Source organism: Manacus vitellinus, unplaced genomic scaffold (genome assembly GCF_001715985.3).
Source record: "Manacus vitellinus isolate BGI_N305 unplaced genomic scaffold, ASM171598v3 scaffold_16_pilon, whole genome shotgun sequence".
NCBI lineage: Eukaryota > Metazoa > Chordata > Aves > Passeriformes > Pipridae > Manacus > Manacus vitellinus.
In genome coordinates, this window is record NW_021939189.1 from 3,546,533 (window position 1) to 3,572,056 (window position 25,524).

Sequence of the window (25,524 nt, forward strand, 5' to 3'; positions counted from 1 at the left end):
GCAGATCTCTGCTGACTTCTGCCACATCTGATTCCTTTCTGCTGCAAGATATCCTTGAACAACCTTGTCCCCTGTGCCTGTCTCTTTTTCTCCCAATAGCTCATGTCCCCCTCATTTCCCTCACTTGTTTCTGTCCCAGCTCTAACAGCTGTCCCTCCCTTATGCCAAGTGCCAGGTTTTGCCCTCACCTCCCTGCCCTCACCAGGTCTTGTTGCAGTCCAGCTCCTGCCTTTCCTCAGGTGAGCCTGGAATTCCAGAGACGTGACCCCCGGGGCTGGAGGCCCATTTTTCTCCAGCAGTAAGTACACACAAGTTCTCAGAGAGCTCATCTTCCCTTCTGATCTTATCTCCTGCCCTCCTTGACCCCTGCTTCCCTCAGAAGTGACTCCCTGCTGCTTAGGAGATCAAAGTCATGTTTCTTGAAGCCTTCTGGAAAACCCATATTATCTCCATTTGCTACTTTTCTGTCCCAGTGTGTCCTCATTCCCTGATCTCTTCCCATTTGTCTTCCTGCCTTCTTCACTGAATTTGAATTATTCCAGGCTTCTGTATACTTCCCAGCACTTTGTGTTAACTCATCCAGTATTCCCCAACTGGAATCCCTCTCTCAGATCCACCTGGCCACCTCTTCTCCTGCCTTTCCTCTGAACAGGAGTACACCTGTCCTAATATATCTTACTTGGAGTAATTAAACCTGTGTAATTCCATATATGTGTGTGAGCATGGAGACTTTCAGCACCATGCAGTGATGTCCATAAAGAGGTGGTACACTGACTGCCAGGCTTTGGGAATCTACACCCAGGAATGGTGGTCTGATTTGGACTAAATATCCCAAACTTCATATTACACTAGAGAGACAGGATTGCAGCAAGGAGCTGTGTGTTTGCCTGAGCTCAGCTCTGGTCGCTGGGGAGTGTTTGGGAGAAGCTGTCTGGAATGTGGCTGTTAGCATATCAAAGGAGAGTAAACAGGGAGATGAGACCCTGCTTCCTCTGCTCCAGTTAATGAAGCCACTCCTCCTGTCACCTTGGATGGGGAGGATTTATTAATGTGCTGCCATGCAGGGGAGGGATGGTTTGCTGCAAGGGAGGAGCCACATTAATGGCACAGAGGTTGTCATGCTGAACAAAGAGCAGATGTCAAACAGACAGGGTATTTCTTTTTATCTCCTGCTCTGCTGATGTCTCAGATCCCAGAGCTTTTTCATAAAAGCTTAGAAAATCAGGACAGGAAAGAATTTCAGGTGGTCTTTTAATGCATTTCCTTGCTCCAAGGCAAGATCAGTGGTACCCATGTCATTCCTGATGGATAGCTCTCCATGAGGCTCACCAGTGTGCTTGTTTCCAGATTTCTTTGAAATCCAGTGAACACCATACCTCTGGTGAATATTTTTGTGATCACAAATTCTTGTGACTGGCATTGGAAAGGAATTTGGTTTCCAAAGATGCCCATGCCAAACCTCGGAGGGTTTCTGAAGGTTGTCTGCTCTTTGCTGGCACAATCCACTATGAATGATGTTTTTGTAGGCCTTGGATAAAGGGTCTTCCAGGCCAAAAAAGGTGTTAGAATATGTCAGCTTTCTTATCTCACTGCATTTGGTATCTGAAACAGCCTTTTACTGGTGTGGGTGAGGACAGTTACCCCTAAAGTCAGGAGAGGTCTTGATCCTCTAGGACTTTTCAGCTGTCTGGGCATCCCTGGTACACTGTGAGAGACTCTTATATCCTTTTTGGAATAGGGATAGGGCTGACTTCTTGCAGTACCTGGGAGCCATTCCCTCAGATGGTCCATGGCATCAGACACTCTTTGTATAAATACCTGAGTTCAAAATATTGTGACTTGCACTGGGTACAGCACTTGGTGTGATTATTGACTTGTTTTCCTACCTGCCTGTAGCTGTCCCTCGTGCATTGGGTGGTTGTACTGTAATTTCTGTACTTGTGATTCATGATGAGTGTATTGTTTCCAGAGTGGTTTTCATTAAATACAGTAACAATGAAAATTGTGGCTAAGGAAAACAGTTTCCATGCATGAATATTAAACTCTAATGGAAACCATGCTGCAAGATTAACAGGATTGGCATCGAGATGATTACCCAGCCGAATTAATCTGTGCCACTAAAATTGCATGTCCAGCTTTGAATGAGGACATTCTCATAAAATGAAGGAACAGCTCACCCTGTGGATGATCCCTGTAAACCAAATTTGGAACTGGAGGCTCAGTGGGACAGTGGTAACAGCCTCAGCCTGTCTGTGTTGTACATGCTGGAGAGGTCCTTCCATGGATACTGTTCTTTTTCACCTGGATACCGCTGACTCTTGAGGCCTCTGTTTACTCAGCTGTAGGACAGGGATTGTGTGATTACCTATCTTGGAGGCAGTTTAATGGGTACTTTAATGTTTGGGTTTTTTTTTTTAAATTTTGGAACCTTTTCTGTATAGGTTTTATAGGAAGGAGAAGCATTTTTCATTTTAAGTATCATAAGCACTGAAAGATTCCCTTGGTGACTGACTTGGTGTGTAAATACAGGCAGGGCATCTCTGTCAAACATATCATTGCCATTGAATGGAAAGGCAGAGCATGAATCACTTCAGGGTTTCCTGGTTTTCCTTGTGGAGGATGTTAAGAGAGGCTACAGGAATGTAATTGATGGCAATGTGTGAGCTGCACAAATTGAAAATCGTGGGAGGATGAGAAAAACATCCAGCTCAGCACCAAAGTAGTAATGATGGGGAATGGGAGGTTTGCTCTGAGCATGTGGATATGCAGGGAGTCTCCATCTGTGCCAAGCAGACTTCAGGACTTGGAGCCTGGCTCCCTTCCCAACAGCAAATACATTGAGAGGAGGAGAGCCAGCCAAGTTTTAATCAAGTAAAAGTTCTGTATCCAGAGGTGGTTGGCAAAAGAAGAGATTAAAGTATTAGGAGCGCAATGAAAACAAGACATTAGAGAGTTGAAAGCTGGAGTACCTGGACAAACCACTTGCTGAGTGAATATTCCCCAGGCATCAGGAGGAAGCCCCTGGTGTTTGAAAGAGGGCAGAATGGGAGCCCACGCAGCAGAACTTGTGCTCTCCCAGCTTTGGCCATCCCTGTGGCAAGTGTGTAATATCCTAATGCCTCGCTGAGCTGGTGGGATAAATGGAATCATTCCCCTCAGAGATATTGCTGGTGGAGGGCTCATTAGCTGGCAGAGAGGCCAACAGCTGCAAACTGTTTATGTATGACAACTTTTTGGATAAAAAGTGAGTTTACACAGTTGCCTGTGTCCTAGGGTTTGCTGTGGAAGTGCAGAGAGCTCTGCCTGTTCAAGCCCAAGCACAGAAGTTATGGCCTGTAATTATGTAATTTCTCAGGAGAGAAAGGAAAAAACCCTCGTGCTTGGGAACAGTAAAAATAGTATTTGGCTTTCCTTTACCACTGATGCTCCTGCTTGACCTTTTTTTATATTAAAAATAGACTTGAGGTATTTGCTAACAGTGTATCTGAAAGATAAGGACTTTCTTCCCCACTGTCTGTGTGTTTGCAGAAGCACATGAGAAGTGTGAGGTATTTTTTTAAAAATAAAAAACTCAGTTCAGCTTTCCTTCCTATTTTTCATTTCCACACACCTGTCTCTCCAACAGGACCAGGAGCAAAATTACCAAATAAAATAATTTCCTCCTATATCATTCCCAGCCTGGTAGAACCACAGCATGCCAGGATTTTCACAAACATATCTGAATTCCAGTTCTGCAGACTTGAAAGGCTCAGATAGAAATCTGGAAATTTGAAGAGGCAAACAGCAGTTTCCATTCATCCCAGTGAAGAAAATAAATCATATTAATGCAGCTACCAAGGCATTGTGCTACTATGGCTGTTGGTTGAAGGTGTATTTTTCTCTGCATATCAATTATATGGATCATTGCACTGGGTCACAAAAAAGTTGTGTTTATCTGAGTAGTTTGGATATATTTGCTGAAAAACTGGATTATGTTTGCAGATGAATAACTTATTTGCTATTTATGTTCTGATGAAAGAATTAATGGTGAAATGTATTGGTCCAAAAGAAAATTAGAGTTTTAGGAAATCATTTGATAGAAAATATATATTTCAAAAATGTTTCTGAGGCAAACTTTTTCAGGCTTCAGATGTTGTACCAATTTGTTATAACTGGCTTGCTGTTCCGGAATGACTCCTATTAATAAGCACTCAGCAGTTCATGAGCTGGACTTCTTACTGACTTCATTCCATGTGCTCCAAAGGTTTCTGCTCTCTGCTCTTCCAGGATTATGAGTTTCTCTGCCCAGTCCATTTCTGTAATAATAAACTAATTTTAGATGTCTACATTTTTTTTTATTGATCACTGCAAATATTATAAAATGGCCACACAGGATTCACATTAAGCATTGAAAATAACTAATAAAAAGAGATGACTAACGGTCTGTAACTGAGCCACAGTCATTGCTTCTTCAACCAGTGGTGGATGTACAAGTCCTTAATTAAGTTTTCCACCTTTAAATAATGAGGCTCTTAGCACAGAGCAGTGTTATTGCCAGGTTCAGTGGGGATTAGAGCCACTAAACAAAGACTTGAGAAGAATTTCTGTTTGAGGTAATGTATGTGACATTTTAACTGGTATTTAACCTCTTTAATAGAATTCTGGGCTGTTTTGCTGCACCACTCCTCCCAAACATGGGAATATTGCCCCCTTCCATCTCCAAGTGATGGCAAACATAGACTCAGCCTCATTTTATGAAGTCTGAACTTGGCACGAGTCATTTCCAGCTAAACTGACTTGACTGATTGAACCCTGAGCTGAAAATGCAGTTCTGTTTTGGTGCTTCTCAGTCAAAACCTCCTGTATCAGCTACAACTGAGGTGATATTGGCACAGGTTAATGGAAGATGAAGGTGAAATAATCATGTTTAGTAGTAGGGATAAAACACTTCTGGTAAGAATCCTGCTCTGGTCATTGCTGTTTGCTGTACCTGAATCTGCTGAGAGGGAACCAAAATATTGATACATTCAATAAAATATTCAGTAAAAGGAGGGTTTGAGAACTCAAAAATGCAGAAAGGCGCAAACCTAAAGAAGCAGAAGGTTGGCTGAGTGCCATAATGGTTCCTTTTCATCTCTAGCTGCTGTGGCTCTAATACCACATTTTTACTTCCCTTTAACCAAAATGTGGTACATTCCTTAGGCCATCAGGTGTGTGGACTGAGGTTGCAACCTCAAAAATCTTTCTCAAAGAAGGCTGTTACTTCTTGAGCAATTCCTTGACATCCTTAGGATTATTCTGTGAGTAAAAAACAAGTCAGTTTATCAAAGTGCTGAAACCCAGCCTTCTTTGGCCATTGATTTAAAAGATTAAATCTTCATTTTTTGCATGTGGTATGAATCTGGCCTTTCACAGTCAGCACTTTTAAAATAAGCAACTGTTAGTGTCTGATTTCTGCCTTCGCTCTCTGCTGCACGTGCTGAAGTAAAAAGCTGTTGCCCATCCCTTCATTCCATCCAGAATACCCTTGGCAACAAATATCCATATCCTTATTGTTGTCAAAACTCATAAGAACAGAGCTGGACTTCCCCCAGGTCTAAAGTTTTACATTTGCACTCTGATAAATGCAGCTTTGTCAGCTCTGAGGGAAGAAAATAAGAGAAAGGAAAAAAGCAGAGACCGTGTCTCCAGTGCATGGTCATGGGCTGCTCTTTAAAGGCAGCCAGATCCCAGCTACCCCTCCGTGGGAACAGTGTTCCGGGGAGGAATTACATTTCTTGTTGTCTGTTAAATAAAAATACAAGCAAATATATCCACTGTGAAAAAACTGAGAGGCATTTGGGGAAGGTCTTTACACTTCCCTTGCTTCCAGCGTGGCAGAGGGATGTGTGGAGTGGCTGAAGGGACGTTTAGGTTGCCCTGTGCCATCTGGGAATCTTGTTTTGTGCGTGCACTGAGCTGTTCTGTGGCTTTTTAGGGGCTTGTTTAGCAGTGTATGAACAAAACCCCCTGCCTTTAACCTTTGTGCCCAGCTCCCAGTGGCTCAACTGCGTTTTCCAGGTGGCAGATGAAACAAAGTCTCAGCAGCCACTTGTCCTGAGCGTGGCCTGTGATGCCACCCCAGCATTTCCAAGTCCAGTGGCACTTTCTGAGGGGGCAGTCTGGGTGCAGGAAGGGCATCTGAGGACTGTTGTTCTTCCACAGCAGAGTTTTCATGCAGTAACTTTTGAATTCCTCTTTGGCTTCAGCCTCAAACCATTTGTGGTGCCCACACAAACAGGCCTGGAGAATCCTGTGCATGGGATCAAATCCTAAATTCCACCAACCCATAGAGGACTTCTGCCACCTCCATTGGCTTTGTGACTCACCGTCAGCAGTTTGCCAGCTTCTCTGGCTCTGACACTCTTGCTGTCTTTTGAGTATAAAAATATGGGGAAATGTAAGATCTTTTCAGAGTTTCTGCTTTATTGTTTTATCCCCTGTCCCCAACTTTATTCTGAAATTTGGGAGAACTCCATTTAAATGCTTATTCAGGATACTTCACTGCATCTTGTAGTAGAGGGCATTAATAGACAAGCTTGGATGAATTTCTGAGTCAGTGAAATATATTTTCCAAGGAAAGCAGTGAAGGTGTGTTTAACTTATTTCCTGTCTGACAAAACTCTGGACTGATTCTTCAATAGGATGATGAACAAACTACTCAGATGATTTTGTGTGCAAACTGCTCTGGTGTTTTTCCTGCCGGTTGCATTTTTTGTCATTCTGGTTGAGCCACTGATGCTGATGGGGCCATTCTCTGTATTTATGTTGCAGGAATCGCTTACCTGGGAGGTGTCTGCAGTGCCAAGAGGAAGTGTGTTCTTGCTGAAGACAATGGTCTCAATCTGGCTTTTACAATTGCACATGAACTTGGGCACAAGTAAGAACCTGTCCTTCTGTTTCCTTCTTTCCTTCTGCCCCTGGAGCACACTTTTGTTTAAAGCCAGACAAGTGCAATTACCAGTGTGGCATGTTTGTTATGATTTCATAAATCTGGCACATTGGTACCTAACTTAATTTTTGGGAGGCTCACATAAATATTCATTTCAGCACGCATAAATCTTTCCAGTTGATTTTCCCCTGTTTTCTACTCTCTCTTCTGATTCTGAGTGGCACAAAGAGGCCTCTTCTCTTAAATGATTGATGGTAATAGAGACAAATTCTACTTTTCTTCACTGCATAGAATAGGTCCATAAAACCACCATCAACTTCAAAGTCTTTGAACTTGCTAAATTTTCTCTGAAGTTCAGGTGTCTGTGTCAAGGACTTTAATAGTTAAATAGTTTGGTAATGGTTTCATCTCTGCATGTGAAGTAATCTGCTGTGACTGAAATGGTAAACATCAGTATTTTAGAAATGCCCCTAGGCATTATTATTTGATCAGCAGAAAGAAATCATATAACTTGATTTATCAGCTCAATCACACCTAAGGAACACCCTTTGAACACACAGGAAAAAACAGGAAAGAACGTGATAACCCCAAGTCAGACAGAAATGTGCAGGATGAGATTACTGGGTACTCTCTGCAGGTGACTTTGAAGACTCTTTAAAGCTGCCTGAAAATATCCCCTGGACAGAAGAAAATTGAGTGGAAGAGTCAGCTGCATCCTCCTGGTGCAGCTCATGAGTTAAGCGAAGGTCAGCTTCCCATTCCCTGCTCTCCAGGCTCAGTGTCACAGGCACTTACTCAGAATACTGAGGAGCTTTTCCCCCTTTCCATTGACATCACTCTGGTTGAACTTTGTCACAGTCAGGCTGTGTAAGGTACAGAATTAGACCAGGAACAAAGTTACACAGGGCTCAGGACTGTACCCGTGGGATTTTCAAGTGCTCCTTCCTTCAGCTTCTCTGGATGGAAGGTGGGAAATCCCACCATCATTCCTGTACTAAGGAACTGTGCCCAAGTTTTGTCTGCTCCATTCTGGGCTCCAACAGTTTGTGTGCCTGTTGCATCTTCCTTTCCTGGAGTAAGGAGTATTTCACAGCTAAGTCAGAGTCAATGTAGCATGTTCAGATCCTGGCCAGTCTCATTCCATGACAATTACTTTATGGCAATGTATTTCAAAGTTGCATGGAGGATTTTTAGGTTACTACCAAAAATGACAAGACGAAAATGAATCTCCTGTTCACCCTCCAGTGACACCAAAGGCAGCTGAGCCAAACCGAGGGTGGTTTCTGCAGAAATGAAGGACATTTGGTTTTGGTTTTATTTAAATTGCATGCCAAGATGTTAAACTGAGCCTAAACTTAATAACAAATTAACCTGTGGGTAATGTTAAGGGAAATTCAGCACTCATCTTTGGATGGGCCAAGAGCAAGAGGGAAAAAATACTTGAGCTGCAGAAAATCCAGCTGTGTAAAAGAGTGAGACTGGTGTGCCCTGGTGTTTGCCAAGTTTCTCAGCAGAGCTGACAAGCTTCCTTCCAATAATGCCTTGCAAAAAAATCCCCACCATAAGCAGGGGATGTAATGCTTTCAGATACAGCTCCATCTGTGCACAAAATTGCAAACTCCATTTGCTTTTCTGAGGGCAGTTTTGGTGCTGAGACCATAATGTCCTTCCTTTCTTTGCACCTTCTGCTCCAGGAGAGGCTTAGATCTCATAGTGAGGAGAGAGAGAGAGTTCAAATGGAGAGTGCAGGTGAGGGAGGACAAATGGCAAAGGAGGCTGAATTTTCTAACAGAGCTGCCTCATGAACCACTTCCCTGAGAGAGAAAAAATGAGAACAGGCTTTGGAAATAGAGGGATTGGGAAGATATTTGAGCACTGCAGGGGTGTGGAGGGTCTTACCATAACCATGTATAGTCAACTCCCAGTGTGCCAAATCAGAGAGGGAAAAATACCATCCCTCACCATCCAACCTGGGCATTAAAGTCATCCCTCTGTACTGTCACCTCCCAGTGGTCTGGTTACTTATTTCAAACTGGTCAATTGACTGGTGCTTTTCTGACCTGGAGATCAACAGGATCCTTTCATTGACCTTTCAAGGTGTGAGACCTCTCCTTATCCTTCTGGTTTTGAACTGCTGTAGGATGCTCTGAGCAGCCCTGGTTTAGCACCTCTCATGTAAGTAGAACTCTACTTACATGTTTTCGGACTCTACTTACAAACTTGCAGTTTTTAATTGAAATATAAGGAAACCCACAGCAGAGATGAACACAAAGAAGCTGACATGAGCTTGAAAAATGGAAACCAAGGAAAACTAGGTACAAGTTTCTTAATTTTAAAAGAAAATCCGATCAAAACTTACATCCATATTGGCAAAAATATAAATTTTGGAGAGCCGTAACCGTGAGCTTTACTGAAGTCTGATTTCCTTATGAGTGTAGAAAAGCTGAGATTTATTATTCTTTCCTTAAGACTAACAAATGTCTGTGGAGATCACAAGCCCAGTTTGGCATTCACAGATAGTTTCTGATGTGGACTTTGGAAAAAGTGAATGGATTACTAATTGATGTGTCAGATTCCTAATCTGCCACTAATGTCATTTGGACTGACTGCAAAAAACACTGTTGCAGGCAGCTGCACTGTGAAAACATGGAGACATCATTAAATAGGTCCATTAGGAATAAATAGGTCCTATGAAAGTTCATCCTCAGGTTTAACCTATAGGGTTGTTGTTGCTTGATAATGGGGTGAGTGACATGACTTTTATTTCTTGTATTTAAATTTTTCAATCTGTGTTGATAATTTTGGTCCATGGACGCAGAGGGAGCATCCATTTGTGTTTAGATACAATTTGTCCTACAAAAGGATGCAGAAGAAGAATTTTACTCTTACAAAAAGGCTTTCAGAGCCCACTGAATATGTGGCAGGGCTGCAAACCATAACCTTCTTCCCATACAAGACAGGACCCTCATCAAGCCTCATTCCTTTATTCAGCAGGGTCAATAGTGGATGCCTATTAAACACACTTGAACGTAGCCACAGTTAGTTGGGTTTTATCCAGGGTTTGCTGGGTGAAGTTCTGTGTTCTGACCTACACAAAAGGAGAGACACAGAGATCACAGTGGGCAAGGTCTTCATGTTATAAACATGATACACTGAACACTTTCTTAGTCTCCTCTTTGCTCAGACTAGCAGGGCAAGGCCATCAGTAAACTGGGATCCTGAGTGGTGCTTCCCTCCTCCTCCATGAGCTGCACCAGTGGGAAGTCGATCTGACATTCACACCCCAAAGACCACCCTGAACAACCCACTTCTAGAAAAGTAGTGCCACTTCCCCCTCCCCTGGTTCTTTCTTTGTCTACAGCATTGCCTTTGTTACCATTTTCAAGTCATTCTCCCAAGAAAAAAAAAAGGCAAATAAGTTTTTTAAACAAAAGCCTGGATTCATCCTTATATCCGTTACCCCTAAACGGAGCCGGGTGGGCTGCAGCCAGTGGTTTTTCAGGACAACAATGCCAGCTTTGTTGCCATTCCTGTTTCTTTCAACAGCCTCAGCTTTCCTGTTGTGGGCTGGGGGCAGGCTTGGGTGAGGAGGGAAGATTCCCATTCATGAGCTGGCGGAACCTGGCACTGCCTGGCTGGGGAGGGAACAGCCGGAGGTGGGATGGCTGGAAGCCACAACGTGTCAGATGCCCTTGAGAAAGGGAATTAAATTCAACTGACAATAAGCAAGGAGCAGTCTGTTGCCAACACTCTGAAACCACATGGCCTCAAACTTGAAGCTGAAACAGATGAGGACAAAAACGAGTCCAAAGGTAAAAAGCCCCTAATGCACAAACCAAACAGCTCTGGGCTTGGAATCAGACAAGAGAAGAGTTTGGAAACAGCAGGTTTCTCTCCAGTGTGAATATTTGCTTTAGATGTTAAGTATTGATAGCTGGAACTTGGTTAAAATTACTTTAGGGTGCATAATTATTTGCTGCATGATCAAGTATGGCCTTTGTGGTGTGTCTCAAGCAATCCTGATGTTGCAGGTAAGGGAAAAGCACTCTCTGGATGTTCCCTTTGTGGTCTGATATTTATGCTGATAGACCTGTGAATAAACTTGCCTCCCTGATCTGTGCAGTGCAGCACCAGCAGAGAGATTCATGCAAATGTGTCAGAATGTGGAAATATTGCAGGCTGAGGAGGAGCAGATCCCAAAGGTGCAGAACAACTGCACCCTGTAACAACTGACACTGGCAAAGCCAGCTCAGCATGGTGCAGCCATACAACTTTAATTCCTGAGAACCAAAGAGGAGATTAACTGTCCCACTTCTTCTCCCCTGCCCTGCAGTTTATAGAGGGTTGGTCCTAATGTATTTTAAAAATGAACATTTTTGTGTGGAAGCTGAGGACCACCCCAGTAAATGGGACCCAGAGCTGTGCAGACAGGTAGTGATGCTGAGTGCCCACTGTGCTGATAGAAACCTGTTTGTGTTTCTGGAGCAGTTTGTGTTCTGGGATTCCAGTCAGCAGTGGAGCCAGGCAGCCAAACCATGGTGATGGGGCAAGGAGAGTGGTTCTGGAAACCCTGTAGAAATGGAGGACCCTCTGCTACAACTTCTCTCATTTTAATCTGGGAATATAACATTTAGGTATGGGATGTGGGAGCTGAGAAGCTGTTTTGATAGAAAAAAGACCAGCAACCCTCTTTATATGCTTTAGAGCAGCTCACCATAGTCTAACCCTTGAACTCCGTGCTCTACTGATACAGGCATCTGTGTGTAGTTTCTGTCCTGGCTGACTTTAAACATTAACTCTGTTTTTCAGACAAGCTCCTACCTGAGCTGCTTTTTCTGCTGTGTTCCTCCGAGTTCGTCCCACTTTTATCAGGTCGGTTCTGCCCCACCTGAATTTCTGTGGAAAATTTGTCTTTGTTGCTGTTGCAGAAATCCAGCAATTCATTGCCAGGGGGCAATGTGTCCCCTGGTTACTTCTTATCTCCCAAAAGGTATGAAAACCAACATTGCTTCAGTTGTAGAATCAACCATGTAGAAGCATCAAAGTCTCAGTTTCAGGGTTATCTGGACAACTTCAGTTTTAACTCTAGTCCCTCTGTCCTGCCAGTGAGGCCAGACTTCCATTCACAGGGTAGGATTTCAGCATGTGGTTAATGACTTTACCTTAACACATGCCCACAGGCATCTTATTCACTCCTGTGAATTAATGTTTTCCTAGAGAGAGACCTTGCAAAGAGGTGCCCATCTTATGGGTCTGTAGGGTAGTATCCATTTATGGATGGCTCAGGGATGCAGCCAGTGCCTGGATAAACCTCTCCAGTGGCTCTGCTGGCAGTCTGGGAGTAGATTCTGCCTCGTGGTGGGCAGCTGTGGCACAGTTCCCTCTGTGCCTGTATAAACCCTGTGTGGCTGCTCTGAGCACACTGCCAGTGTGTTGGAACTTGCATTTGTAGCGGTGGAAAATCAAGGTCAGTTGGATCCCAGGAGGACCAGAGGCAGAGGCAATCCCATGCAAGCTTTACTTTAGCAAGCTCAAGGACCATTGACTGTGTTGGTGCACCAAGACTTCCTTAGTAGCTGGGGAGTTCCTGCCCCAGTATGTTCTCCTGGTGCCAGCACTTTCCACTTTAAATCCCACAGGAATACGTAGCTGTTCCAGTATATTGCAGTCTCGGGAATACTGGGAGTGACTGGCTGCTGTGTAGACATACCCTGGGGCTGGCCAGAAATGCTGGCAGCAGTCAGTACCCACCCTGGAGTTGCTAATTTTATTTTCTACCATTTGTGTTGTAAATCTGTTGTGTAATGTCTCTCTCTCTCTCTCTCTCTCTCTCTCTGTGTTCCCAGGCTCCCTTTTCGTGTTCCCCTCCTTCCAGGTTTCATTCTTCCACAGATAATTACAAGCACATTTTCACAGTTAAGTTGGAGTTACAACTCCAAAGGACACAATGGAACACTGCCTATTTCATCATATATTCTTGTACATCAGAACTAGTATGATCTAATCAAAGCAGTGATTTAATAACATATTCTGGTTTGGAGAGAGAACCAGGTATATCTGAAAATTTCAGGAGATGCTTCTTCCCCCTTTGGTAATGCACAGAGAGGTCTGTTTTAGACAAAACAAGTTATTATGTACCTAAGTAGCTTGATAGAAGAATTCTGAAAACTGTGTGCTAAGTTAATCAAAAGGAAGCAGAGATTAAAGACAGATACAGATCTAAACATATAAAAAAAAATCAGTGGACACTTCTGCCAGCAAGGATGGTTTGACCTGGGGAAGAGGTAGTGGTGGAGCACCACTAAACAAAGATGTGTTTGCCCAATGAAAGGCAGTACAGGATACCCAAGTAAGTTATTTGGAGGCCCAAAAGTAGAATATCCTTTTTGTATTAACCTTATCTGGGCAGGTTGTTTTTGCAATGACAGTGGGATAGAGGAAAATCACACAAAGAAAACCAGGTACAGAAATCACTCAGAGAAAAAGAAGATTAGGGAGGAGGAATGGAGAGGTCTGAGTAGTATCATGTGCCGGACTATGGATAATGGGTCTGGTTTGGGGTGTGTTTTTTTAGTTTTATGTAAAGCTGCAAGATATTACCAGGTGCAGTTACTGAACCTGCTGATCCTGGCACGGTGGTGGGGCACCTTCCCTCTATCATGAGTTTCTTTTCTCACCCTCATATCTTCCAAATCTGATAGTTTATTTAGTGTTGGAATGCAATACCATTGGAACTGGGCGTGGGAATGTCCACCTCCCGTTGCTTTCTGCACTCTTGTGGGAAGCACTAGTGTGGTTCTGGGCAAGGATTTCTATGGTTTTACTCTCTGCTTTGTGAAGGATCTCTATGTAATCCCCAGTGAAGCAACATTCCCTTGCAGTGCCTCTAATTTCTTTGTTTTTGAGCATCTTGTACAGCTTTACTTGACATAATAAAACTGCACCAAGCAGGCGGGTGACAGTCATTTAGGAACACAATTTTGGTTTAATCAATAGCTTTGTAGCTTTGCCAGCTCTGCCTTTCTTTACTGTGCTGAGTAAGCCAAGGCCATGTTAAGTAGCTGGGCTGTAATGATTTGGCAAATCTTGCATCTGCTTCCTGCTACAAGAGTTTTGGTTTCATACTCCACTGGCTTTGCTGGCAACGACCTCGTGCACCCAGTGACCCAAAACGTGGGGACAGGACAAGTCCCCATTGTGCAGTCTCTCACTCCACACCAGCACAGGAAATATTAGAGTTTGTAAGTGCCATTTACCAAATAATCATTTGTTTTTATACAAGGGCAGCGATCTGGATGAAATATTTGCTTTTCCACTCACAGTTGGGTTCCAATAGCCTGTAAGCCGTGCTGTCTGCCTGGCCTGCCGAGTTCCACAGGTTCCAGGTAAAAATGGCTGCTGGGCTGGGGAAGGTGATAAATCCCAGACTGTCACTTGGAAAAGCCTTCAGTAGTAACTCAGCAGCAGTGGAAATCTTGTTGCCTCTAAAAATGTGGCTCCCTTGAACCGTTATGTCAGTGGAAGGCTATGCTGTGGTGCAACAAGGTCGGCTGCCTCTTGGCCAGCAGTTGTGTTGGGAAATAAAATTCAGCAAAAAGAGTTTACTAGAGAAATGAAATAAACAGGCCTGCTTTGTTCTTACTGACCCCTTTCCATTTGCAAAATCCTCCCTCCCTCAGGTGCTGGGCCTCTTCCCATTGCTGCATCCAACCCAGCAGGGAGTTTTGTTATCTACTTCTTTACTTGAACCCTACTTTCCAGAAAAAGAGAAGAATAGCCCACAGTTTTCTCAGTTTTCTGCTTTTGTGCTTGTTTAGGTAAAACAAATCAAAGCAAAAGGAATCTGATCATAGTGGTTTTTTCTCACTTACTTGAAAAGTTTCCTTCCTGCTGGGCTCTAATTAGCTCAGGGAGTTGAGCCTTAAAAATGAGTATTTTTTACTGTACCTTCTTTCTCCGCTCCAGACCCCACTGAGACACTCATCTTGTACACCAGGTCTTACCCACATATGGGACAGTTTGACCTTTTAGGAATTTCTGATGTCCACCCTCTGGTAGCTGTTTCTCACCTGCCAGTGACAGTCCAAATCCTGCCTGGCTCTTCCCCCTGCTTCCCACTGGGATCCCTTCCTCCCACCCTGCTGCTTGTCGGCATCGCTCTGGAGACAGATAATGAGGTGGCAGGTTTCTGATCTAGGTTTGAAATGTTCATTTTAATCACACACAATAAAGCTAGACAGGATAAAGAAATGCTCCCTGGAAGCAGTTTGCTTCTCAGTTTAGGTAGTCTCTGTACTTAGGAAGAGTATCTTTCCTTCAAAGGAAAAGCACAGCTTCCTTTCTTCCTCCCGAAAACACAACCGCCAGCACTTTTCAATGGGGGAATTCTTTCCTGTCTGGTTCCTCCTTTATCTCAAGTAAAGCTGCTTGCTGTGTAACACTGCTGTGTGACATGGGATAGACTCAGCCAAAGAAGGCAGAACTCTTCCCTAATATCCATCATGAGCCACCACAGCCAGGAGTGGTCAGACGGTGATAAAAATGCAGATTTGACCACGTTCAGTAGCTTTAAAGTAATGCAGCCAACTGGGTTTTCCTGCAGGAGCACTATAATAATGACTTTGTTGTCTGCTTTTCTACTGGTGTGCACAGTCCTCCCATCTGTTCATGTGAAGTGTCATCATCTCCATTTGGTTTATTTTTCTACCTCTTTCTCAATTATTTTACCTTCTCAGTACTAATCCAGATATGATCCTGAGGCTTCTCTCCATTCAAAGAAAAAGCCCAACTTGTTCGTTTAGGAAAATATATTCATATTTACTTTTTATACCTGAAGTACTGCCATTCCTACCTGCAGGTCATTCTGAACTGTTTATGGTGTGTGTTGAAGTAACTTTGCAGGTTTGCCAGGTGTGTTAAATGAGCAGAATCACATGAGAAAGCTCAGACACGGTCCCCAGAAAGCTGCCACCAGTTAAATGATATGCACCCTGCACCTCTTATCAGCTAAAAACCCTCTAAAGAGGTATCTTCTTATGAAGATAACAAACTATTTTCCTTTATCTGTAATTTGTCTTCACATCAACACGTTCAAGCCAAAGTTATTCGAAGCAAGAGTGTCTCTTTTCAAGTTGCTTTTTACTTTCCTCATGTCACTCCCTTAGACAATATGAAATCAAACTTAGCCTTGAGGTTTATTGGCAACCAGGCACACCCACTACCCAAAGAATTTCCCTCCAGTATCGGTCTGAACATATCATTTCCCAATTGCTTTGATACCAAGCCATAATTTGCAACATTCCTGTTTGATATTGAGTCTCTCCCTGCTGATAAAAGGAGTGAGACTGAGATAGCTTCCTGAACTTTTCAAATCATTTATGAACAGCCAAGGCCAGATGGTTCTGGTGTTATAAATTAATTTCCCAGCTGCACCATTATGAAAAATCCCAAGAGTTTAGGGAGCTGGTATACGGGAGTACCACTACCAGAAATAGTTTCCCTGAGGAAGGGGAGCACTCCTGAGTGGTGGAAGTGACTGTGACAGGGATACCACTGAAAATGCTATGTCCTTAAAGCAAGTGTCTTCAGCTGAAGTACTGCAAACTGATCTACTGCCTGAGAACAACTGCAAATCATGGAATTGGATCGTGCATTTCCTGTGCAACTTTTTTTTCTAGGCAGTTCTGGTGGTTTTTTTGAATCAGTAAAAGGGGGTCACATAGAATGGATTTTTCTTGCACTGAATCTGTGAACCCACAGTGATTGACAACCTGGATGAGGAAAGAAGAATAAAAGAAAGAGGATGAAAAATATTTCTGTGAAAAGGACTTCTGCTGCTCTGGGAACCATGAAACACATCCCCACTGGCTTGTCTGGGACTGCACAAGACTCAATGCTGATAGAATTTATATATGCTACGGTTACTTCACACCTCTTTGTCTCTTGATGTTGGCCATCTCCTCATTCCCAGCTCCAGGAATGGAGAATTCATCTCCCAGTGTGGGGAAGGCAGCCAGCATTCCTGACTCCTACAGTGCATTCCCCAGGCTGTCCCACTTCCCCAGCTCTCAGCAGTGGGTGGCTTCCTGATGGGGCAGAGTGTGGGACATCTGTGCTTACTTGTGTTGCACATATTTGGCAAATATTCCATTTCTCCCTTCTCCTTGATTTTCTTTTAAGGGTGTCTCGTTCTGCATCTCTTCATTCAGGTTTGGTCATTAATGCAGTTGACTGGAGGCTTTCACTGGTTTCACAGGAGTTTTGAGAAAAGTGCACTCAAGTGATTGCAACACAAGAGCTTCCCCTTGGGTTGCTGACACTGTGAGTGACAGAGCTGTCAGCCTGCTCACTGAGCTTTTGTCTCTCTTGCCTGGTGGGTGGGAAATCCCACCCAGCTATCCCAGGGTTTGGTCTTTTTTTTTCCACCCTACAATTTATATTCCCTTTTCATCCTCTGAGGAAATGCATGTCACATTTTCAGAAGGTCTCGTTCTCACCCACTTCAGGCAGTGCTGAAAGCAAGCAGCTTGTTACCCTTCGGCATGTTAGCTCTGGGATGCCCCGGGGTGCTTTCCAAACACAAGGAGCCACAGATGGAGCACAGCAGCCTCTGAAATGAGCAGTTGTTCTCTGCCCACCGCTGGTTCAGTCATAGTCATTGTGCTCCTTCTGCAGCAATTCCTTGTTTTCTGAAAGCAAACTGAAGCAAGTGAGAAGGAGAGAATTTTTTACATCCAAGAAGTGGATTAAATCCTGAGGAGGGCGAGGAAACAGCTAAGTACATCCATTCTCTTGGGGATGTTATCCCCTGGCCTTCAGATAACTTTATTATTACTTCAGGGTCACAGCTCAACTGTGATCATGACAAGTAGCCAGTGTGAGACAAGTGATTCCCAGTGATCCATGTTTTACAATGAGTGGTTTTTGATGTATCTGTGTTCACTTCTTCGACAGGGATTGAAGGAATTAAAGCAGTCCTTGACTCCCACTGATGCTGTTGTGTCAGAAACCTACTGTGTGTTGTTGACGTGTATCAAAGCATCTGAAAGGGTTTAGAAATGCTGAGCATCTGGTTGGATGACTGCATGGAGATGGGTAGTGCTTTAAGGAAGTGAAGGGGCCAGGAGAGATTTATGTTAGATGCTACATGGGACTTGGAAAGGAGTGATTTTTGAGATCAGTAAGAAGAAAGGTGTTTTCCTGAGGTGATGCTGCTTCTTCAGTGCTGAGTTTCTGCCAAGTTTATTTGTAGATATATTGATCAACTTTAGCTTTTTCTAGGACTTTGTATTTGGTGGGGCACTCCTTTTTTTTAACCACATGGTAAACTGCCCCCTGCAGCCTCAGAACCTGCCAGCTCTTACCAGAACACTGTGAAGCTTTTGCAGGAACAGGTTTCTGTGCTGGGGCCACATCCCACAAATCAGAAGCAGTGGAGGCAGGCCATGGGAATGGCAGGTGTTCAGTTGCACTGCAGCTGGATTCCTTCATCTTACCAGAGTTCTTGGAATACATCAGGCAATGCCTGCCCTGCTGTGAATTATCCACTCTGGGAAAGGGGCAAGGGTGAGAGAGAGAGAATTCCATGGGCAAATGTCTGCAGGAAAAAGGAGTCAGTAATGTGAACATTTATTGCTGGGGAGAAGATCGTAGGTGATTCACCCTGTTCTTCATGGCCTTTGAAGAACAAACTTTGATCAAACCACAAGAAGGACTGACACTGATGCCAGTGGGCTTTGGCCAGTTCTGTATCCAGGGCAGTGTGGGCAGCAAGCTTTTGGATAAAATGTGTGAGTGAGAGGCCACACTGCCCATCCCTGCCATGTCAGGCTCCATGTGCTATCTGTCCCTTGAGGCACAAGCTCATACTTGCTGCCTTCCAGATTCCAGGGCAAAAGAACTAATTCTTTTTAAATGAAAACCATATCATAAAGGGCTGGGATCTGTCCTGCAGCTGAATAAACCCCAGCTTTCCACACTGTTATTCACCATCGTGAATAACACGTGGTGAATAACATCGTGTGTTCCCACTCGCTGTTGTTGACTTCTTGGCTGCTTGATGAGCAGATAACCATATAAAATATCTGGTTACTTCATTATTGGAGAGTGACATAAACTTGGTTATGAAAACAAGAGTCCAGTAGTCATGGCTCCCTTTAGATATTGTCTTTCCTGATAAAAAAAAATCCCAAAAGTACAGCACCCGTCCTGAATGCCCCTGTTCTAGATAACACATGGACACAGTGACCAGCTTTGATTACTTCACATGCTTTAAGTAGGGTCATCTCCCTCTCTTCATCACAGCTTCCCAAAGTGCTTCTGACAGCTTCTGGAATAGTTGAGGTGCATTTAAGAAACAGTGGTTACATGTTTGCAAAGCACAAGGTGAAGAAGCCTGTTTCCCATTAAGCCAAGAGCCTTGGTGGCTGTTGGTTTTGTAAGAAGGTTGCACAAGGTGTTTCCTTGCCTCCTCCCTCGGCCTGAGCTCAGCTCACCTCAGTGTTTCCCCAGGATTTGTTAGTTTGCCCTTCATCCGAGCCCCACCTGGACCCCCTCTGACCCCTCTGCCTCTCTTGGGTTGCTCTGCAGAGGCATCACCTTCCTGTGTCTCTCTCTCAGACTTACTGTCCTCACTTTGCACTGCAGCTCCAGTTACAATTCCAGCTCTAATGAGCCCCCCCACTTCACTCCTGCCTCTGCTGTGCCTTTATTCTCAACTGGATGGAAACCTCATAACTTGCAAGATACCAGCATTTTATATTGGAACATTAAACATGTTGAACCAGTTCAGAATAGGCATCTTTCCAGTGGCACAGCTTCAATTTCAAACATTAATAAAAATTCCTAACATTGAACTCAATTTTGGACCGGACGGCTCACGGGCTGATGATGTGGTGGATGGTCTCCCACTCCTGGTTCCAATCCAAGGGCAGGAGCTGCTGGGAACTGTTGATGTACCTTCTTTTCTTAGTGACCTGGATTGATTTGAGTTTAATGGCCATGTTTGATATTCTCAGCTGTCAACCTGTGTAACCTCCTTCCATACCAACATCTTCCTTTGTGGTTGATATTTGATGGACTGTAGAGACAGAACTCCCTTCTCAGGCCTGATAGGAATTGGGAAGGGGGAGGAATGTTGTCATTCAGTTGTGTCCTTCATATGGATAAACAGATGGCATTTGTGCCCACAGCATGTCTAAATAGCAGTCCTTCCGTGGGGCACTGTCATCCTGCCCACACTGAAATGCCAGAGTGGATAAATTACAGCTCCCCTTCTCCCTCCCCTCACCCTCTGTGAGGATGTTGTCCAGTCTGCCCTCCCTTTGCATTTATATTTCTCCAGTGGGGTTTAGAAAGAAATCTTGTGCTTAATCCTGGCTCTGCAATTAATGCTGGATTACTTGTGGGTGAGTCATGGCAAGCTGGGTCACAGGGAATGGCTTCTCTCCTATTCCCTTTTGAGAAGGTCAGTGGTGACGTGCCCTGGTACTGCCTGTAGCTCACAGCAATGCACTGTTCCCCCACAGAAATGGAGCCCTTAGGAGAACATTTGCTCCATACACAGGTAGAGGAAACATGCTTTCCAGCAAACAAATATCAGCCAAGAATGTAAAAACCTTTGTGGCCCCAACTTTTCACTTGGAGCATGAGCTATCACTGCCTTCTCCTGTCCCCCTCTGTGTTTGGGACAAGGCTGTGATGGGCCCTTTGCTCAGTTCTCTGAGTCTGTGTTGGTCTGAAGGGGTGACCCCAAGGACCTCTTCCTACTTAATGTCTTGCTGAGCTTATCCAGTTACAACCCTTTATGAGTTGGTTCTTTGGGAAGAGAAAGACTCTCCTTTGGACTTCTGTCTGTAGAAGTGAGAGACATCCCACTGCCCTCATTTCCTTGGTGTCCTCAGTGCCCTTTGGAGAAATGGAGACTGAGGTAAGTGCAGTTGTGTGGAAAGCAATCAGTTGTGTGCTGAGCTCATGTTTAATAAGCAGCTGAGGTGACAGCCAAGTCACCTTGGGCAGCTTGATAGCCATGAGTGTCACTCCTTTCTAAAGTGATCCAGTGCTTGACTCACCCCTGAATTGTTTGCAGACAAATGGCATGGTTTGACTGTCAGAGGGAGGTGATGGAAAAGGCTGTTCTACCAGCCAGCTGAAGTGATTATTTGAAACAGAGGGATTACAGAACCTCCTGGGTGTGGTTTTTTCAGGCTCTCCCCCTTCATACTTTTTTTTTTTCCGCTTGCCACCCTTTTTTAAAGAAAAGCTCTTCTTTTACTGCTGATGGTATTTTCTGTCAAATGTACCTCTTGTCCCTACTTCATAATCTCTCCCCACCAGAGGGGGAGTGTATGATAATTGTCTTGGGGATTTCTCAAGTGGTCTCTTACCAGCCACCAAGTTCCAGCTGTTGGAAAAATTTTAAGCATCTCCTCCATCAGTTTCCCCCAACCCTTGGCCTTATCCTTTCACTTGGATTTGGGGCTTTTAGTAGGAAACCCATCAAGAGTCGTAGTGGTTCTGATGAAGGTTTGTATACATGACCTTGAGGACTTGGAGGTGCAACACACAGTGCATTGAAGGCAGTAGGAGGCTTTCCACAGGCTTTGGTGCACTTTGGCTCAGGCTTTTGAAGAATAACAGGAAATATTGGAAAACTGCACCAAGGGTAAACAGAGCAGTTTAGTTACATTAACTGTCTAGAGGAGAAGCTCCGCTAATGACCGAAGCAAACAAAGCAAGTGCAGCGGTTTAGCATTGCTGTGGGAAAACAAGCTGATAATTGCTGTTAGTTTAAAAGAGTTACACAAGGAATTGGCCAGCTCAGGCCGGGAGAGTAATTCTGGCATCCTGACCCAGTTCTGGGCGCTGCACAGACGCTGACGGGGGAGCATGTCCTGGAAAGGAGCACAGACTGCAGGGAGGCCAGAGGCTGAATGCTGTGTTTTATTCATAGCATTGCTACTCTAAAGTCTTGTTCTCCAAAAAAATGCATCAGAGAGATCTGTTGTTGCTGCCTCCCTGTGACTCCTGATAAGGTTTGCCTTACTGTGATTATGTTAACAGTCAGGACTCAAAAGGGTCAGCCAGCTTGTTTCTGGACTCACATATGATGAGCAACAATAAATAGGCTGCAGGACTCCTCTGGTGAGGCCGTGGTGTCTTTGACTAGTAACCAATGCATTATTTATATTTGGAAAGAAGCTGGAGTGTGAAACCAGATCCCAGGGTGCTTACTCTGAATAAATATTGAATGAAAGGAGTTTAAGAGCTGAGGGTCTGAGCTGTCCTTGTTTGCCTTTGTGGAATGTCATTGTCTTCAGGAGAATGAGAGGAACTGAAGGCTGGGGTTTACCTTGGGGTTAGAATGGAGGAGTGACTGCGGTAGTGACAGCACGGAGGGAGAGTCCTGCTCACCCATCGTGGCTCTGCTGGCTTTGCAAAGGATAAGAGGCAGCAGCACGTGTTTGTGGTTCCTGGTAAAATGGACAGTTTTGGCTGGGAGAGCACAGAGGGCAGTGGGTCTGCAGGGCAATGCAGTGCTGTTTTGACATTCCTACTTCTAATCTAAGAGCTTTTCCTATCAGCTCATTATTCAAGTTCTGTTCATGTAAGAATAGAACCCCTTCCTAAGGCAGAGTATTTCAAGAGACTGATTACCTGCTTCTAATTCCATGTGAATTCTGAATAGCAGGTAAGATTAGGGGATCACAAAGGAAATGCAAACTCCTGATTCAGCATTTGCACTGCTGTTTAGGACAAACAAATACTGCTGTGTCCCATTTATTTCTGTTAAAAGGAGGGGGACTGTTCATTAGTGAAAGGAATCAGCGTGGCATTGCATTTACTACGTGTAGAAAAACCTGGACCCTTTGATGTAGCTGGAGACCCTTGAACTTCAGAAAAGAATGTGTTAGCATGCTAGAGTATGCCTGAGTCCTGCAGGTCAGTTAATCCTTTTCTCAAGTGAGTCATTGTAAGGTAAAGTAGATGCTGAGAAAAGTTCTGCATTGCCAATTAAAACAGGCTCCAAAGGTGTTGCTGGTTTCAGTCTACCAGAAACTCATCACTGAGGGGCCAGGAGGGGCTGCCTGTGTACCTTGAGGCCAGATCCTAGGCTAATATAAACTGGCTTGGTTCTCTGGATTTAGCAGAGCTCCTTTACTTTATTCCAATAAAGGTATTCCTTTCAGGCTCAATTCCTTTATGCTTATGACTTTATGACTTTTTAAAGGATTTCTGTTAAGAAACCTGGAATGGTTCAGGAAGGTGTCGATTTCCACACATGTAAAAATTGAACAGATTTCAGAAGAAGCCTGTAAATAACTGGAGACATGAGTTCTGACTCAGTCTTTATAGAGGATACATTTTATCTGCCTCAGACCCCCCTGCAAAATCAAAGCTGAATAACGACTGGCAGCCTCAGCATTTCTCCCAGGCACAGACCTTTTGTGAGGTCAGGTTTAAAATAAAGTTAAGGACAGGAATGTACTGATTAGTAGCTGCTACCCTTGTTGTTCACCAGCAAAACCCCACTTTCAACGTGTTTAACAAAAAATATAATTGAAGTTATCAGAAAGCTAAGGCATTTCTTAATGAACAACCCTAGACCAAACACTATTGTTTTGTGGAAGGGATAAAATCAGGGAACCTAAACCACTTGGGAAGTCAGGAAGATGATTTGTTTTCACCCCTTTGAAGTGGAACAGCTGATGTGCTGACCAGGAGGCCGTTCAGGAAGCTGTTGGAATGGGGTGGCTGCCAGATCCCATCCCACAGGAGCCTGGACAGAGCAGAAACCTGAAGGACCCAGCTTTCAGCCTCAGCACTGGGGAAAGCACAAGGCAGACAAGCTGCAAGAAACCTTGGAAACCTCCTTGTCTCATCTCCGTTAGAAAAGTTAACAGGATTGCTGCGTGCCCAGGAGCCTTCTAAACTGGCATTTCATGGCAAACTTCCCTCTGGAAGATTTCCAGCCAGCTTATATACCTTACTCATGATACTGAGCCCTTCCTGTCCTGACTTTTAGGAATAGGATCTTTAGATGGTCTTCTTTGCATTGGAGGAATACTGCTGGAACTTTCTTCCTAGCATGTGAAGAGTTTTCTCTGTGTGCAGAAACAACGTGGGTAAAATATTTGGAGTGAAATCCAGGCTCCACTGAAGTCAGTGGCAAAACTCCCGTTCACTTCGGTGGAGCAGGAATTTCACTCTCTACTGTTTTGAAGTTGGAGCTACTAATAGACTGTTAGATTAGTCCTGCATGCATCAAACAAAATGTGCTTGATGTGAATGTTTCTGCTGTGTTCAAAACCCACAAAGGTTAGAAAACAAGAATAACTATGAACTTCTGAGTCGAAAAATTATATTAAGTGTAGTTTTGCTAGAAATAATAATGTCCCTGGAGATAAACCTAAAATAATAGACTGCACCATATAATCTTCACTTTAAGTTAAAAATAGCAGAGATGGTGGTTTAATCTAAGCCATAATTATCAAACTGCTGAAGCTGGTTTTGGTTCACTGCAGCTAGAAATGGATGTCATGTTTGGGCTTTGAACAGTCAAGCCCCACACCTGGAGAGAAGCAAAGCCAAGAGCACAGTCAGAAAACAAACAGGAGCCTCTGATTTACAGAGAAATAGCACAGATTAAAGAGTCCAACTCCATATTTAGAGGTACTGCCCTGGCTTGCTCCAGCCAGCCAGCTGGAGACCCAATGAGTTCCTGTTAATCTGTGTTTTCAGCCCCAAACTGGTGACATTTTGCTAGCAGGTGACACTGACCCTACAAGACACCTTTTGTCTGAAACTCATCTTCCATTTCATCTTGGAATTGAAGGAGGACTGTTAATGTTTCAAACAGTTACTGCTCTGCATGATTCTAAGAAAGGGGTTTAATGATAATTTCAGAGTGGGATGGAAACCCTTTAACCTTTCACTACCAGGCACTGTGGGATGGGCTGAGTGTAGGACTGAGTCAGGCTTCTGACATGGCACTGACACAGGAGGTGAACTTGGTCACCTCATTTATCCCTGTTCACAAAGGCTGACCTGCAGCAGACAAGTCTCACCTTCCCATAGAGGCAACAGAGGTTTATTCTGAGCAGGATTTGGTGCAGCAGCCCCATTCTGTCCTTGCTGGGATGGGCACGGGGCAGTCTTGGTGCTTTTTTGGACAGTGCTTGGAGAAATGGGGCTTGGTTCTGCCTCAGGCTCCAATCTGAGCACTGCTGTTCCAGAGTCAGAGGCTAATTCAGGTTGGAAGGGCCACTGGAGGCCATCTGATCCAGCCACTGCTCAAAGAAGGATCAACTTCAAAGTTAGATGAGAGACTGTACAATACCACTGATTTAGAAACATGTTTTTCCTAATGGTGTATTCCAAATTCACACTGACACAACAACAGAATTGGCCCATATCTGGTATTAATTTTGATCATTCCCTCAATGTGATTATAGGGATCATATCCACTAGATTTGGGAAAGCAATCCCAAATTTTCAATAGATATTACCTTCAATATTCTAGCAGATATCCTTCCACTGGGCTACATCACTTCTGCAGGTCACATCTCGTGAACCTCAAATAGTTTCACATTTTCTGATAGAAAAGTCCATAAGAA

At 44.0% G+C, this 25,524-nt stretch overlaps 1 protein-coding gene across 1 annotated transcript in view; it reads left to right on the plus strand.

Annotated features, from left to right (window-relative positions):
* ADAMTS17 (ADAM metallopeptidase with thrombospondin type 1 motif 17) overlaps positions 1–25,524 on the plus strand; it is a 151,300-nt gene that overhangs the window by 41,851 nt on the left and 83,925 nt on the right. Inside the window, exon 6 of the mRNA XM_008934441.2 lies at positions 6,793–6,898. Within this exon, the coding sequence (XP_008932689.2) occupies positions 6,793–6,898 (106 nt within the window). The remainder of the gene's footprint in view (positions 1–6,792; positions 6,899–25,524) is intronic.